Source organism: Stegodyphus dumicola, chromosome 3 (assembly GCF_044657685.1).
Source record: "Stegodyphus dumicola isolate Sdum_Otavi_A_Nest chromosome 3, ASM4465768v1".
Taxonomy (NCBI): domain Eukaryota; kingdom Metazoa; phylum Arthropoda; class Arachnida; order Araneae; family Eresidae; genus Stegodyphus; species Stegodyphus dumicola.
In genome coordinates this window covers 147,831,625-147,850,544 of record NC_140770.1, presented here as the reverse complement: position 1 = coordinate 147,850,544, position 18,920 = coordinate 147,831,625, and the positions used below count along the sequence as shown (strand labels likewise).

General features: G+C 29.3%; 1 protein-coding gene and 1 long non-coding RNA gene across 6 annotated transcripts in view; one reads left to right on the top strand and one right to left on the bottom strand.

The window, feature by feature from the left end:
- The window catches only part of LOC146998113 (uncharacterized), a 39,581-nt gene extending 31,519 nt beyond the window's left edge, over positions 1-8,062 (top strand). Inside the window, exon 6 of the mRNA XM_085813437.1 lies at positions 387-8,062. Within this exon, the coding sequence (XP_085669563.1) occupies positions 387-554 (168 nt within the window). The 3' untranslated portion in view covers positions 555-8,062. The remainder of the gene's footprint in view (positions 1-386) is intronic.
- A 7,246-nt stretch (positions 8,063-15,308) lies between these two features.
- LOC118194086 (uncharacterized) overlaps positions 15,309-18,920 on the bottom strand; it is a 36,720-nt gene continuing 33,108 nt past the window's right edge. For all 5 annotated transcript variants that reach the window (XR_015040292.1, XR_015040295.1, XR_015040293.1 and 2 more), the window contains one exon: positions 15,309-15,613. This is a non-coding gene — a long non-coding RNA (uncharacterized LOC118194086). The remainder of the gene's footprint in view (positions 15,614-18,920) is intronic.

The window sequence follows — 18,920 nt, the reverse complement described above, 5'->3', positions numbered from 1 at the left end:
ACTGTGTTGTGCTGTTTGGAATGAATAACACTGTTGAATACATATACACTTGCCATATTTTTTATTATATTACTGTTGTTTATTGATTTTTAAATAAAGTCACATAATTTATTTTCAGATAAAGTAAGGAGGCAATGTTCCTTTTCCAAAAATTGATAGTTAACAGTGAATAAGCATGAATTAATATTTTTAATATTTTTAGAATGATGTCTGTAGATAAGTATGTAACTATTATTTCATCCACAATAATTCTTGTATGAAACTTCCAATAATTTCCTTTTTCAGCATATTAAGCTGAAATCTGTCTAATATATAATTTCTAAAATAAAAGAAATTACCTTTCCCCCCCCCTAAATTCTTTTAACATGTTATTTCTTTATTTTCAGACTGAACAAGCACCAGGGAGGAGATATAATTTGCGTAGTAGGTCAAATACACCATCACAGTCACCGTATGGTATTAAGTCTCCAGAAACATTTTCTAATAATTTTACAGAAGCTATTGCTGTTCATTTGAAAAATAAGGCAATTATTACAAATGAAATTCGGATGTAGATTCTATTTTATTTTTTCCAATTTTTACATCATAATAATTTGTAGCTTTTTAAGCAAGCACCTTGCATTGTTACCTCTCACTTCATTGTGCACTGTTACCTTTCACTATCATTCTGCACTGTCCTGTCTTTTGTTGAAACATTTTAGAGCAGGAAAAAATGATTGAGATGTGCTGACTGTCCCAGTTTAGACGGGAGATTCTTGTTTCCTTTCACACTCCTGCAAATCTGATATCAAAGCAGTTCTTTACATTTTTTCTGTTGCTAAACAGTATGAGTTTCATGTGCATGTTGATGTTGTGTAAGGATTTGCATTCTTATTTCTCGGGTTATGTGTGTGAGGAAAGTAAGATTTCACATACTTTTCCAAAAATGTATGCCATATGTACTATTTGTCATCGTGAATTTTTTATTTTGCATGGAAGGGAAGAAAACCAAAGGACAGCATAGGTTGTATGAAAAATTACATTTTATGAAGAAACAAAATATTTTAAAAACTTAAAAAGATTTTAAATGCAGAATGCATATTTTTGACCTTATTGAGCATAATTTGGATGCCTCCAATTATGCTGCAGTTTTATTTAGAAAAATGTTTTACGTTAATAAAAGCGCCAAGAAATTTTCATCTGCAAGGGCCAAAATCACTGCAGTTGTTATAGAAATGGATGTGAAAAGTAAATTTTCAGTTATTGCTTTTTTAAAAACAACTGTTATCTGTTTTATTTTGGTAGGAAGTATAATATCAGTGCAATTTTTGTTATTCTTTCTAATCCTGTGGCCTCAAAAAGTGAATACAGGTGTTTAATTTTTTTTTTTTTTTTTTTTTTTTTTAAGTGCTGTCAGTTTGAAAGTAGATGTGACAGATTTTAATATAGTGCTTCTAGTTACTAATTTTTTTTTATGAAAATGGAGTTCTGCTTAACTGTTTAGCTCTTGGTGCTGACAATATATCAACAGTGATAGGTTGAAGACTGGTATTTCAAGTATTTTGAAAAGAGAGTACATGGTACATCTGAATTAACTGCACTGCAAAGTTGTGAAAAAGTGTTCATGAAACAATGCACCATGTAGCCAAAAAGTATTTATGTAGCAATCCGTAATATCACCAAAAAGTATTTATATGATAGCCCATGTATATATATAATATAATAAATATGTAATAAAAATGTCTGCACTAACGTCGAATAGATTAACAGACATCCAGTTTTACTTTGCTTAGTTTTCAAAGACAAAGATGTTCACACTGAAACAGATGAATTGCAGTTATAAATTAGAACTTTAAAACCAACAAGAATAAAGGTATAAAACAAACAAGGATAGATACTTAATGATGTCCAGTTGGAAAGCTTAAAAGTGCTTTATTGAAAGTGAGTTTAAAAGTGAATTTTAAACTTTTGAATTATCTAAAATAATGCTAATCATTTTGACACTTCTCCGTAGCAATGCAGAGTGTGAGATAATTTTTAGTACTTTCTTTTTATTACACCTTGTGATATTTTTTTTATATGCTAGAGATTATGATTCTTAGCACCTTAGTAAGGTTTTTAAATTCATAGCATATCATAAACTATTTTCTTTCTATAAAATGTTTCAAATAAGAAATATATATATGTATTTTTTAATATTTGAGCTTTTTTTTTACTAATTGCATCTAAAAATCTGTGATAGCACTTTCAAGTATGAATTAAACAGTAGTTATAGTTTGTTATTTTAAATTATTTATGTATTGTAAGTATTTAAAAATAATGTTTGATATTACTGAAATTCTTCTGACTTCTTTAAAAAAACTCAATTTTTGATTTTGGCAGGTTGGCACATTTGATGATTTAAAATAATAATAATCTGTGTCTTTTGAAACTTTTTATATAGTTAATCAAATATTTTCTTAGTGAAATTACATGGAATAAACTTATTTATGAATTAGAGTAATATTTAACACATTGACGCTGGCCTTACCCACCGGTGGGTCATACTTGTCTGTTCTGTGGGGTGGCATGACCCACCGGTGGGTCATGCTTGATTGTTCCATGAGGCAGCATGATTCACCGATGGATCACGCTTATATATAAAAAAATACGTAGTACAAAATTTTATTTTATTTTAATTATTCAACAGTATACATTAACTTTTCAACATTATAATCAAACATTCAATACGAAACAAATAACGTAAAATGTAACTTATATATTAAATATAATTATTAATTTTTTTCTATGCAATTTTTTAAAGTAGGCAAAACAAAGTACCAACCCTCACAATTATTGCAATATGTTGTTACTTTCTTTGCTCTATTTGTGGTGTACTGAATACATTTTAGACTTATTAAGCGTTTATAGCATTCTTTGCATCGCTTTCTCGTCTTCCTAGCAGATCCTTCGTATTAATTAAAGAAATGTTTTTTTCTTTTTTGTTGTTATTACTTCACTAGGAAGATTCATAAAACAGACCACTAATTCAAGCACTACCGCACGAAAAGAACAATGAATACCCATGTCGCCATCAATGTGTTAATGTTGATCTGTCTTTCTTTGTTTTCTAATTTATGAATACTAATCATTGTATTTATCAAATTAGATGTACTATTTATCAAAATATACATAAACTCAGTTCATAAATATTTTGTGAATGTTGATTAAATTGGTATTTTGGTTAATTTATTTTTTATTATTACCATTTACCTTAAAATCAGTCTAGAAAATTGAAATGACAAAAAATGGCATTATGAAAATGCAATTTGTATCCTCATTGTGACTTTATCATCAGCCATAAGCACCGAAATAGCCATGTGAATAGTTATAAATGATGTTAAAAATATCTTTTGTTGTATCTGAGATTTTTTAGTCAACTTCGATAACAAAATGATTTCTGTGTCTATTTGACTGAGAACATCTTCAAGATGGAATTTAAGGACCTTGCATCCCTCCTTCAGCATCTTGGGAATACTTTTGGCTTGATTAATTTTAAAGTGTGACCATGCCATAAAGATGTTTTACAGTTAGAGTCATTTGTGTGTTCTCTGAGATCAAAATCCAGGCTCAATAATTTGATAATTGACTTGTCCATATTGTCTGCAGCAGATAATTTATTGCAGTATAATTGACATTGGAAGCAAAATATAAATTAGTAAGCATTTTACTTTATGGTTTTATCAGTTTCAAAGGACTGATTATGTAACTTTATAGTCATTAATAAATTTTAATGTTTTGTACAGCCTCTAAATTTTGCAAATTTGAGTTAGCACTGTGTTTCATCTGTAAAATTATGCAGAGATAATTTGCACATTAAAAATTTTGAAAGAAAATAAAATTTTGACATCCATTTATAAAATAATTGTAGTTGAAAAGGTGACTGGAATTTTCAGTAATGTTCTACCTATTGGTGCTCAAAATGCAAGCAATCACCTAGCTATAAATATGAAGAAAGGGTTAGTTCTATATTGTTGTTATGTCCAAAAAGGATGTATTCTATTGTAAAATAAACTTATTTCCTAACTGGAAGATGCAGAGACATTTTATGTACATCCTTTTTATATTTTCTATATATGAGTGGTTTGGGATATTGAAAATATATTTTTTAAAGCAAATGAAGATGATAGAAAACCATGATTGTGAATCTTAGTAATTTTGTATAAAACCATATGCTTTATTTCATATTTCTGTGCTGACATATTTTTGTGAACTAGGCTTATGGTGCTAGAAATAATGATTAAAGTTTTGGTAGAGCTGGTGACTGCTTTTTTCTAAAGACAAAATTCTTCATGTTGAGAGATAGGCCCATCAGCGGCCGAGCGGTAAAGTCGCTGAACACTTGTAGTTCGGTCCACTGAGGTTCGAATCCCGTGAACGGGCTGGCTGCATGGGCGTTTTCGTGGTTTTCCCCATGTGTAATGTGTATACGAGCCAATTTCCCTTAGAAAGTCCTCCACGAAGGCATCTCTCCTCTTAGGCAGATAGCCCTAGTGTGCTTTGCCATAATTAAATACACACCAAACACCTTCATGTTGAGAGACTAAAAGTGAGTTTGAAATCTCACATACCTATGCAGCTTTATTTTATAGATAATTTAAAGTATGTTGGCAGATAATAATAGAATGAAATGAATATCATTATAGAAAAAAGTAACAAACTTATTTAGCACTGATGACATTGACAAAAGTAGTTTTTTATACTTGTAAACTAAAAATAAACCACTTAACAGGTAAATAAAAAACTGATCTCATTCCTCTCTGAAATTATGATATTCCTCTTTGGGATAAACGGTGTTATTCCTCCCAGTTGAGCATCCCTATTCTCGGGATTTCTAATGCTGTTAAGTTTCTTAGAAAGCCTGCTAGTTTCTTCCGTACCAAAAGCTGTAAATCTGAATAGATTCTTTTGTAATCACGACGTAACATCCATGTTTTAGCCATTGTTAACATTCAACAAGATTGGTTTAGTTCAGAGGTCGGGAACGTGTAGCTTCTAGCTCTTGTATTAATTAATATTTAATTATATACATTACGAAAATTTGAAATTTAATAGAATTAAAAAACAGGCTGCCATCTTTGAGCATAACATAGATTCAAATGTTGCAGTTCTAGCAGTCCTTCATAGTCTGAAATTATTGCCATTCTGGCACACTTTTCAGTTTGCCAACATCAAACAATAGAAATTCTATTTTGTTATTATTTTTGGCCATGGCTCACCCCTACTAATAGCAACCGTCACCACCAGACACTGACGGTGGCTGTTCTAAGAGACAGACAGTACAGTACAAAGTCTTTAATCCAGACTCGTTGGGACTTTGGCGATTCTGGATTAGGGGTTTTTCCGGATTATAGATCATCAATTTAAATCCGGTAAGATGACTTGCAGAAATTATAAAATTAAAAATATGAAACTGTAATTTATGAAATAAAGAGCAATTATGATCTAAGGGTATCAAAATTTACAAAAAAAAAAAAAAGAGGCGCTTTATATTTATTTGTTTATTTTATTAAACATTTCTTTCAATGTAAGTTGTTCAAGTTGCTTCGGAAAATAAATCACGCTGTTTTGAAAATGTAGATCTGAAAAGCTTGCCAGTTTGCATGCCTATAATAAAGTTTTAGACATCATTTTAATAGAATGGATCAACACAGTAAGAGACAGATGAAGCAAAGAAACATAATAATGAATGGTTGTTATAATGTCTGCTCATTATAGTGACCAATACCCAAAAATGATTTGATTGGTAAAAAGTATATTAAGTTGAAAATCGTAATAACAAGCATCAACTATATTACTACTGACTTAGCTTTATTTAATGTAATACTTCATCTCCTTCCAGAAAATACAGCATTATTTATTCACAATCCCTAGAACGAAACGTAATTCAAATATTCCCTTTGAAACCTATTGTATGATATTAGGTTATTTATATGTTACTGCATTCAAACAATCGACTGTTCTAAATTCTAAAAAGATCTTTAAATTTTAATAATGTCCACTGATGTAACAATCAAAAAAAGGGGAGATGAAATAAAAGATTTAAAGATTTTTAATAATAAAAAATAAAGATGTTCATTTCTTTGCAGTGCTGATATGCTAGAGATGTATGCCGAGGGATTTTAATGCTAATGGTATAATTTAACAAAAGTTTTTCCTGGTGCATCTAATATTAAATGTAGATTAAAGTTATAGTTCTACTTACATTTTAGTCAACAAATACCAAAATATGTCAAATTTTCTAGTGCTTTAATTTTTTTGTGTGATTTAATTTATTTATATATTTTATTGTTAAAATTTAATGTGAATAAGTATAATAAATTCAAATTAAATCAAAGTTTATTTTATCTGTTAATTAATCAGAGGATCAAATTTTATCAATCCCATAGATCAGGGGTTCTCAACCGGTGGTACACGTATCATTGGTGGTACGCAAAAAAACAAAGTATTTTTAACTATTATATTCAAAAATTAAAACTCCGACATCCTGAATGAGTTTTTTTCTCTAACACTCGTAAATTTATACGATCTAAATTTTATTCAAGAGTGCTGGTGGTAGTAGTACTTTGTAGTGGTGGTACTAAAGGTTTTCAGTTTTTGTTTAGATATTACGCATTAGTCAAAAGGTTGAGAACCGCTGCCATAGATGATTAATGAAAGGTGATTTTAATATATTAATGTTATTATTAGCTAAGCAGTCATATTGATTTAATTAGCTTTTTTAATGTAAACTTAAATATATTAGTGTTTTTATTATTGTAAACCATTCTATGCAATACATTTTTTAAAATTTAGTATTTATCATGAAAATTTCATTGTGCTAAACTGACCACATTTGTTAGAAATTTTAATATTTTTAAACCAAATAGGTGATCATTTTAAGTGTTTTATTGTATGAGATTATAATTTCATTAAAATATTTTTATAACATTTGTTTTGATGTTAATATTTATTGGATGAGGAATTTATTATATGTTCCATAATTATGCATTTCTGTAGCTAAATGTCAACATAGTTAAGAAACTGAAGTTGAAAAAAAGTTATTTTTATAATATTAGTTATTTTTAACATATTCTAAAATGCACTCTATATCATCATAATCATAGAATGATATTAAATTTTGTCAACAATAATAACAAAATGCAATGTGTGTTTTAAATGGATGTTGATTATCATATATGTGAATTTATTCTGATTATATAACGTTGGTTTTAATTCTTAATTTTTGGAAAAACTATATGAATTTTGTAATTGTGTAAAATAAATGAAAAAAATAAATATTTAATTCTGATAGATGTGATTCTCTCTTCTGAATTTCAAAGTATTAATCTGAATAGAAATTGCAAAAATATTAATAATTGCAACTCATCCTATAAAACAAATTAATTTTTATTGTCATTGATTTGTATTCAGTCTATGATACGGCTCTTTAACTTTGTAGTTGATATAATTATAAAAAAGAAAAAAGAAATAAAAAAGAAATTTTTTCTTTAATAGCAGAACTGTGGATTCCTAAAATAAAATGATAAAATGTGTATTTGGTTTATAGCCTATAAATATTAATATCAATCATCAGTTATGTTACGAACTTCTTTTTTTTTAAAATATCCCTACTAAAAGATGAAATTATCAGTATTTTTCTTATTATCTTATAAGACAAGTATCATTTAGTATTGCGGGATGTACATCTTGGAATTAAAGAGTTATGCAGATTTTAAAATTTCATGAAGCATAGATTGTTTTTTTCTGAGTTTTTACATTTTTCTTTTCTAATTTTTGCATTAAATGTAGTGAGCAATTAAATAAAACATACTCATGCCTTAATAACTATTTATTTAATTATGGTTTGTTGAATATAAAATTGTTATATTTTTTAAATGCAATTCTATACAAAGAAACTATTGTTAGTATAAGAGATGAAGGAAGAGGAGAAAAGAAGGGAACAAATAAGAGGGAAATATTTTGAAGTAAAGAACTCTTTTGAATAAATGTATATTTTTTGTTAAAAAGCTCGTTTTTTAGAATAAATGAGATTAAAAACCACCATTAAATTTGCCATGTTGAATTTTCAGAAAATTTTGTCAGTTTGCATCCATTTACTGGCATTTATAGCGTAAGTATCAGAACTCTGCTGCGTATGTCTTTCACTTTGAGAAAAATATTTTTTAATCATGAAAAAGCTTGATTGTTTTTCAAGTTTTACTCTTAAGATCTTAGGAAGCTTAGTTTTATTCTTAGATCTTAAGAAGGAAAAAGTGGTTATTAAAGTATTGTGCAAGTACAGTAATTTTCATTAGAATGCATTCTAAAGGTAATTAATTTCATTTATCATTAAAACTCGGACTATTATAATATGCATGAAACTATTAATTCTATTATTTACTGCTATTAAAAAAACACAGAATATATGGCAAAACATTTTTAAGATAAATATAATTTCCTTAAATTTTAATTATAGAATTAATCTAAGTTAGAATTTTAAGAATAACATTTTCATCGTTTGAAGTACTTTAGCATATTATGAGTTTAAACTGACAAAAGTAATACGTTTTCCTGAAAGAATAGAGGGATGGGAGTTAAACAAGATACATTTCGTATGCATCTCCTATAAATTGTTAAACTTATGATGATTGAACTGATTAAAATTAAACATTTCCCCTCGTATTCTATCTGCAAATGAAACCCAAATTGCATATATCAGATCTTAAAAGCTTTGTTTTTGTATGTACACATTGTCTACAAAGTCCTTACTTGGTCTTTATTCTACAATTGTTAGTTGTTAATTAGAAATATAGGTCTACAACTCAGTTGTAGACCTATATTTCTAATTACAGCAATTTTCAAATGATGCAAATATGAATGTTTTGGCATTTTTAATTTTAAAAAGTCGTTTTTATAAAAAACTGTAATATCTAACATTCTATACGTTTCTCCAGTCCCTTTACTTCCTTCTTTTCTGTTTCTATAATTTTATCTAGAAATGTTTAATACTCGTGTAAAATAATAACTATTGAAAAAAACAAAAATTAGAAAGCTTTCAGATTTAACATTACACCCAGAAGGGCGATCTTTTTTCATTTACACATATATACACGTTTCAAGAGCAAGTCGGCTAAAAATATTTACAAGCAGCATATCTTAAGAATTTCCAACAGACAATCTCACATGCTGGAGATAAAAGTGTTTTATTCCATACAGTGTTGCCATTGCTTGTTTTGAAATCAGTTGAGTTTGTTAACCAAACATTTGTTAAACTTTTACAAAGTATGAAATAAATAAAAAAAAAAAAATTCGGACTTCCAGGTGGTGGTTCGGTTATGTTATTCAAAATTTGATGGCTCTAAGTAGTGTTGTTTTTTCACAGTGAGAGAAATATACATACATTCATGCATATTCTTCATTTAATTTCTTGATGGCAACAACTTGAAATGTGATTCAGTACAAAATCCCATTTCAAGACAAATACCTGAAAGGTTTCAGGTTTTAAGGGTTGCCCAAAAGGGTTTGTTAAGGTTTTTCATGCTCTCGCTGAGCTCGCAGTCTGTTATTAACTCACTAACCTAACCCCCCCTTTTTTTTTGTCTTTTTAGCTTTATTATTAAATACTGTTTTCTTTGCACTTATGCCATATAGAATTCAATGGCAAAATTAAACTATTTTAAAAGCAGCATAGCTATAAAGATCCTTTGTCAGAAAAGTTCCAGGACAAAGGTAGTAAAAAATAGAAAATTGCATTTACCAAGTAACGATCCTAGCTGCTATCAAGGTAGCTGCTATCTATACACAACTGCCAATGTTTCTGGAGTTCTGGGAAGCAAGTGGGGAAATCTTCAACTGCGATGCTTGCCACCTCATTTGTCACAGCTTGTTGGATGTCTGCAATAATCTTGATGAAGCTTTTCTTTCAGTCAACTTTTCACTCGCAGAAACAAGAAAAAATCAAAATAATCTTTGACACAAATGTGGGATCATGTCTTTCCTCTTTCTGTTCATCTGTTAGTGAATGAGGGACAATTCTTGCATTAAGTTTCTATTTCCCTAAGTCTTCACACAAAATCTTATGACACACATCTAATTTAGTTCTGATATCATACGCACAGTTACACGACGGTCTTGCAATAACTGCATTACATGATCCACGTTTGTATTGATGTGTGCTATAGATGGATGACCAACTTTGGGATCGTCTTGCACTAAATCCTTGCCTTCACAAATCCTTTCGTGCCACTCAAAAACATGACTTCTTGTAAGTGCCTCACCTGCATATGCTTGGATAATCATGTTCCACGTTTCAGTAGGGGTTTTCCCGAGCCTAATGCAGAACTGAATGTTCACTCTTTGCTCACAATCAGCATCCATTGTGTCACCTTAACGAATGCAACAACAATCTGAATAATGCGTTCTTAAGCACAGCCCTATCACCTAGTAAGTTCGCATGGAAACATGGCCAAGGTCATGTCAAGTAAGAATACATACCAGCAGAGTCGTAGCTAGGGTTTTCAGCGCCCAGGGACAACTGAAGATTTCGTGCCCCTTACTGCTTTCCAAGGATGGAAAACATTTAATTTTAAAATGTCGTAACATCAGTTTGGCGCCCCTTGGATTCTGCGCCCGGGGAGCGTAATGGCAGACCGCACATTGAGTTGAACAATGTTAAGCAAATTTCGCTTACTGTGCATGCTTGATGGTGTACCTTTGGCACGGGGAGAAATATTGGCGACTAAGCAACCCTACGCTAGCTTATTTGTGATCACCATGGCTGTCGAATGTGCTCGAATGATGTTTACAACTGTAATGTTGTGGAACTTTGCTTATTAGTTATTTTAACGTCCATACCGATTGCACTTGTTTATTTTTCTAATATATATTTCGTTGTACTTTGTCAATAACAGTGCATTTAATATTTGTTTGTAATAATTCGTTATTTAAATGTAATTTGTTTACATGTTATAATTCAGTAATTGTAAACTGGAGTATCTCGCTTAGTTTGTTAGCGTATATTCGCGCTTTTATTTTCTCATTTCAAAGAATTTAATAACTAGCATTAAAGAATTGTAAAATTTCTTCAGTGTTATTTGCAAGCACTTGTTCTATTCCTCAGTGTTTCTTTACGTATGTACGTATGGTAAATCCCAAATTGTTTTTATTGCTTAAAAGTATAATGAATAAATTTTCAACTAATATATCCTAAATTTCAGTCTTTTTTTGAACGAAAATTTGTACAGTTCCAAAGGAATGTGCAGAATTTCATAGGTATTATATTTTACATTTTGAATGCAAACACTGCTTCACATTACTTCGCAATAATTTCAGCTTTCTAGTTGTTTGAGCAGTACAGCAAAAAAATAGTATTTTAACACATTAATTAATTTACATTTACATTATACTCTACGAAGATTTAAACGCCAGATTTGTTTACAATCAGATGGCAATACATCTACCATATACCGTATTTATCTTCTTTTCAAATCGCGCCAACATAGTAATTACGCCAAATTGTTTTCTGGGCATGCGCAGTATGCGACATTCGTTTAACACTGTTCAACTCAATGTGTGGTCTGCCATTACGCGCCCGGGGACAGATGACCCCCCTTGCCCCCCTCTAGCTATGCCCCCTGCATACCAGGTACCATTGGTCCTTTTTAGTATTGCAAATTCAGAAATTTAAAAAAAAAAAAAAAAATTGGCCTGGAACTTTTCTGACAAAGGATTTATGTTTAGAATTCCTGATGCAGTGTTAAGTGTTGGCATACATTTTAATTTTTCTCTTTTTCAGTCTTTTCTCAGTTCATGATATCAATGTTCAGTTTTCTTACTAAGATGGCTTTACAAAACTTTTTTTTTTTTTTTTTTTTTTTTTTTTTTTTTTGTCTTTTTATTATTAACGTTTTTTTGGTGATTACTTTATTTATTAAATGTCACATTCTTAGTATGTATGCCAGATCAAAGTCGATTCAACAACAAAATCACAAAATATTTTAAAAAAGCATATCTTTAGAATTTCCGATAGGCAGTTTTGCGTGCTGGAGATAAAAACGTTTTATTCCCTAAAATGTTGCCACTGCTTGCTTTGAAACTGTTGAGATTTTTTAATAAAAAAATTCTTTAAAATTTTACAAAATATGAACAGATAATAAAACAAATTCAGGATTCGAGCTTCCAGTTGCCCATGTTTTGGTGGAGAACTATGTTCTTCAAAATCTGATGACTCTAGATACATGCAGATTTTTCATTACTTAATTTCTTTAAATATAATACTTGGTGGCAACAATTTGAAAAGTGATACATCGTTTATAATGATTCAACGCAAAATACCAGTTCGGGACTAATATCCCATTTAGGACTAACATCCCTTTTGGGCTAAAAGGTTTGACTTTTATGCAACATGAACTAGCCCTGATATTTCATTTTAAATTTAGACATCATATTTAGATTCCATATACAATTTGATTGAGAAGCAAATCTTTCTTTTTAACATAGCTAAAAATAAAATATCAATTTAAAAAATAGATTTCTGATGTTAATAGATTAAATGACAAGTACTTCTGTGCAGATTGTCATGAGAAATGGTCATCAAAACAATTTTTTTTTTTTTTTTTTTTTGTCCAAAAAGGAAATGTTATAACACTATCAAAGCTTCAGTGCTGACACATAGCCAGCTTTTACATTATTGGCACAAATTTAAACTATTCCTAGTTTAATGAATTATTAAATTATGATTATACAATAATAAAATTTCATGAGAATATTAACATATTTATAGCATTTGAAAGCCTAAATTATTTGTGAAAATTCTTTTGGCACACTAACTATAACAAATATATAAATTACAGAATGCTACCCAGTAATAAATCACAAAAGAATATTGAATGGCATTTCAAGGGAAAATATCAATCTTAAGTTACTCTAATTTATTTATTAACTGACCCCTCCAGGCAAGTTGAAAATGACATTAAATACCCCAAATTTTGAAATAAAATATATGTTAACTCTATTTATATGGGAGTATTTTTTTTTTTTTTTAATTTTTTATAATGAGCCTAAAATTTTCCTAAATATAAGTATAGTAATTAAGAGAACGTATAAAAAGTTAAATTTAGTAATTTTTATAAAACTGATTTAAAAAAAAATAAAAATGCCAGAACATGAATATTTGCACCATCTCAATTATTTCTGTGATTGAAAGTACTATATGTTAAATAATAAAGTTCAGATAAAGACTTCGTTTGGATTATAATTAAACAGAGTTAAAATACAGACACCTAGCTAATAATGATTTGATCACTTTTGTGCACAAAAATGTAGTTTTCAGACAGGTATGAAGATTCTGTAAATTATTGAATACCCCATGTGTAACTTTCCCCGTGTTCAGTGCAGAAACTCTGATGTTTTGTGCAAATGTTTTTGGAGAAGGATCAATGTACAGAAAAAGCAGCTAATTTTATTTCTTTAGTAATATGAACATTCAGAAGCAATATGAAATATATATAGTAAAGGACGGTTACAGAGCTGATGTGGCAGAATTTCTAGAATTTAGTGATACACCGAACAACAAAATCTAGAAATGGCAAATGAAATTTAGAGCAAGCATTGGAAGCAAAATTTAGAAAGGCAGTAGGCAGCATTTAGGAAGCAGCAGCAGAATTTAGGATCTACAGAAATTGCATCAGGTAAGAAAATGTCTAATGCCAGCTATATGTATGATGCATTAAGAAATATTAGACAATTCTTTTAAATTGCAAGTTATCAATTTCTTTATTAATAAAAAAATCCCTTTCTATAATGCCTGCCGATGTGATAAGATCAGAAGCATTTTTGATATTTTTCATGCTTCTGTCTAGTGAAAAGGAGAGAAAATAAAGAGAAGATATACATGTTAAGACTCTAGTATCAGAAGTAATACATTTAAATATGTTTTCATTGTTCTTCCAGATGTCCTCCCAAAATTAAGAAATTCATTGCAAACTTTCTGTAAAATACATCCACTATGTGTTGATACTATGGAGACATTTTTCATTTTGTCACATATTTCTCGAAACTTCTAGAATCGTGGGTCCATAAATCTTGCCTTCAAATCCTTTTAAACTTTCCAAGCTGCAATGTCTAAAATCCTAAAGAAAAATTATCCCTACCATTTCTCTAACAAAAAAAAAGCCAGAAATATTTTGGAAAAAAGTAGGAGGGGGAAAGTATAAAATTAATTTTATAGAGAAAACTGATGTACATTCTGAGACAATTACATGGGAAAAACTCTTACTATGAAAAAATTAAAAACAAGACATTTTTAATTAATTACATATCTAATTTTGCTTTTGCTAAGAGCTGTTTTGTAAATTGTGCTTTATAGCATTATACCTTGTTTATTTTTCAGATTTAAAATATTTTATAAGTTGCCAAAATGAAACTTTATAATATGACAGCGAAAAAGAATGTTTTATTTTAATGTTATTTTTTAAATATAATTTCAATATATTACCATTATTTTAATAAAATTTATCAATGTTACGATGTTTTAAAAAAATTGTCGAAAAATTCTGATTTTGGAATTAAAAATTTTCTATAGAAACTAATCTTAAAATCGCCAAAATGTTGAAAAGTCGCCAAATTTAGAACCGTTTAATAAAAGAATTCACATCCCCAAAAGCAAAAAGTTGTTTAAGAGCTCTTTACTAGAAAAAATGAAATGCTTATGTTTCACTTCTTGCTTAGAAACTCGAGTATCCCATCATTTATATTAAAATAAAAATTAAATATATAAAAAAATTAAACAAATTATAACTCATGAACCCATTCAAAAGATTACCATATATACGGCAGCGAATCGCCAAAAATATTCCTCAAAATGACAGTCGTAAAAACAGACAGAAATTTCAGATGATTAAAATTAAGGACCTTCTGTTTATTTTGGCCAAAATTAAGGACTTTTAAGGACCAAAAATCGATTCCAAAAAATCTAAGGACTCAAGGACCGTACGAACCCTATGTTTGGAGCAGACCCTGAGTAAATGAGAAAGATTCCAGTAGATGGTGACTACACTAAACAACTGTCCATCATTGTGATAAGAAGGAAATAGGACTCAGTCTCAAACTGGCAGACCCTGAAGCAATTTTATAGGCCAGCAAATACATTACAATTATGTGTGTTACAAATACAGTTTTGGAAAGTTTTTAAGATTTTAGTTATTTGAAGTCCGAATTTATATTATTTTAATTTCCATTACAATGATATAGTCAGTATACCAAATGAAAGTAAAATCAATTAATTAACTTTCTTACCAAAGAACATAATAACTAGCTTCGAATAAAATTTATTGAACTCAATTTATGCTGTAAAAATACATGCTTTTTCATGTTACTTTTCCTATTAAATCTTTTCTTGCAATGCGGACAGCAAAATGATCTTTCTCCAGTATGGATTGTTACATGCTGTTTCATGCGATTACGGTCCCATGATGAATATGTACACCATGAACATTTATAAAAACCATTATTTTGATATTCTTTACTACTTGAACTGACATTTTCTTTTGGAAACTGCTTGAAATTAAGTTGGCCACGCAGAGATGATGAAAACACTGCAACAGAACAGTACTTGCTGAAAATTAAAGTTAAAAAGATAGTAAACAAAACATTTTGAATACAAATGATATATTTAATACTAAATATTACATTACTCCTAAAAGTTCTGCTTTATAGATAGTGCTGTTTTATAGATTATTTCATGTTTTGGATTCTGTCTCTTTTAAGACACCATTCCACATTTATTTATGAGCTTCTTTTTGTGTATGTATTTACACAAAATACATAAAAATCCATAGTAAATGAATGAATTACTATATGAGGATTCATGGCAAAAATCTAGATGTTTTTACCATAAAAAAGGAGGGAGAATACTTTTAGTTTAAAATTCTGCTGATAGATAGCACTACATTGTCATTTTATCCTTTGGATGACCTTTAACAAAAGAAAGCTTCCTCTAATACCAAACAACTATGCTTTCTACCCTCTTTCTATAGGATATCACATTCTAAAAGCATGAATTACCTTGATGCACCGAGTATCTGTTACTATTCAATCAATGGAAATATTATACTAGGGATGATGGGCTGCTGATATACACCCAGGATTTCAAATGGTCCACAATCAAAAGTCCTCAGATGTCTTGCTCTGGCAGTTAAAAATACTAGGCAGCAGGACATGAGTCATAAATCAGTCAGCCAGCACCAAAAGCCTTCAGGAGAAACTGCTTCACCTAGGCTGGTGCTATTGACCCAAAGGGATTTATGATAGAGATGATGGACTGCTGGTGCAGACTTGAAATTTCAAATAGCTCCACAACCAAAAACCAACAGACGTTCGGTATTATAACTGAGATAGGCTGTCTCAGTTACAATACTGGACAAGACAGGCTCTGAATGACTAATTAATCACCCAAGACTAAATGCCCTCACAAAGAACTGCTTCACAGAAGCTGTTTATATGCCAGGATGCAGCATTTTGCATAAGCATTATATTTTCAGGTAGTATTGCTGGCCAAATTCTTCAAAGTGTAAAACAAAAGCTTTTACTGCTGTTATAATCATTTTAAGCTATTTCTCTACACGAAACTATCGCAAAACTGAAATACCTGATCTTGTGGTCAAATAAAACAATTTTACAACTAATGAGGCTTATTAATCAAACTCACTCTACTATAAATCATCATTAAAGTCTGTGGATAAGCACCAGCAAAAAAAAAAAAAAAAAAAAAACTGAGTTTTTCATGTGCATGACGTTTTTAAAAGCTAACCTCATTTGCATCCCTATGTTTTTTACAATGCAGAACCATCTATATTTTTTAAAGTTTTGAATCTATGACATAAATATCCAATGAAAACTTTTTTTTTTTTTTTTATGAATTTTTAAAAGCAAGGGGAAGGAAAACTTTTGTTATTTTGTTACACTCAGTATTTTTCATGCCTTCCCCCCTCCAATTTCTGCAGTTTTTAATATGTATTACATATTTACACCTCATAAATAACAACTGAAAATAGATAAAAGGTGATACCTTTTATCAGTGAATTCGTCCAGATGCTTTTTCAAAGTTTATTTAAATAACAAATTTTATTTAGCTCAAAGAACATAAAATTTATTTTATAAATTAAGATTTAATTATTACAAGGTCTTTCTAGAAAATACTCAGTTATTTTAAATATCTTGAAAGGTGGTAGCACAGCCTTGATATAATTTTGCAATATTAGAGTCGCATGTGTAAAAATTTTATTTCATCACACAGCTAATCAGTCAACAATGAGATATTACCAATGACCAAAGATAATGAAATATGAACCGAATATTATCACAGCTTCATCTGGAATTCATTAATTATATCATCCTTTAAAGTTCTTCATAACCAGTAGAATATTTCCACAATATCTCAGTTTTAAATCAAACTGACAAAGATGTGCTAATCCGGTTTACTGTTATTACGAGTATGGTATACAGTACAGGTACATATTGAAAAAAACTATTGAGTAACATACTTCCTCAACAACTTCTCATTTTTATCTGACCAATTCCATAGCAAATTTATAGTTTTCACAAATACAATAAAATCAACTTTTAATTCTTGTCAAATTTAACTAAGGCTACATAACAATTTTCAATAATTTTGGAATAGATGCGATAAGAACCATATTCTAGAAATGAAGGAAACATATGCAGAAACAAAATAAATGCAGTATTTCCAAAACATATTCAGGGAAAGAGTTATTAAATCAAATATTAAAATTCAGAATGACAAAAATGCTAAAATAATAGATTAAAAGGGAAAACCTTAAAAGAGATGCTGCTTATTAATTTTGTCTTCAGGTAATTTTAATAGAAGTGTAATTTTGAGAAATATAATTATTGATGTTACAGCAAGAAATTAATATGTCAATCAGAAAAGGTACACTTTTACTAGTACTATATGTCAAAAAAATTGTGCATTTTGTCATTTAGTTCTTAACTGTACATACACACAGTCTATGAAAAATATATAAAAGTACTCACATAATTCTGTATTAATGTTAAAAAGCATACACTTTCGTTTCCGCTAATTGTATACAAAATTCACTGAGAGTATATATTCAACTTTTGATAATGTGTGCTAATGTTAACAATATGATAATAATAAAACTAATATGCAGTACAGTCAGTTCAGTTAATGTGATACAAATATTATATAAATTTTAAGCAATATGCAAAAAATGCACTCACATAAGTTATCTAAGGCAATTTTTCTATGGTATGTTAAACAAAAAATTAGTTTAAATGCTTCCATAATATGTAGCATACATGAAATAACACAAAAATGATACTTCATATAACACAAAATTGATCTTGTGTTACATAGAACTTCTGCATTAAAAAATGCACTTCAATCAAATACATAACTAAATAAAGAATATCACTGTATCAAAAATGCAATATATGTATGTACTGAAAATGAAAACTCACATATATTGTACTTTCAATACAATATCAATATGATTTGAAAATTAAATAACAGACAGTACAACAATATCTTTAAGCAATTTTATTTCAACATGAAAGTTTTACTTGTATAAATAGTCAGAAATTGAATGAGTTCTATTTTTATTTGCACTTATTATGCAGTTTGTCCACACAAAGAAGACAAAGAATTGAGTACACTATTATAAAAGAAACAAAAGAGGAAGCAGGATTAAAAAAGTGCAAGTTAAAAATATATGTTTGTGTATAAATATTCATATATTAAATTGTTTAAATAGTAAATGTAGACTGATAAGTTAAACAAATGCATTTGCCCAAGGGCTGGCAGTTTACCCTTTGAAAAGAAATTAATTTCTAAGCTTATCTTAATAAACAAGTTTCCAATATGGATGCACTCTAGGTTTTAT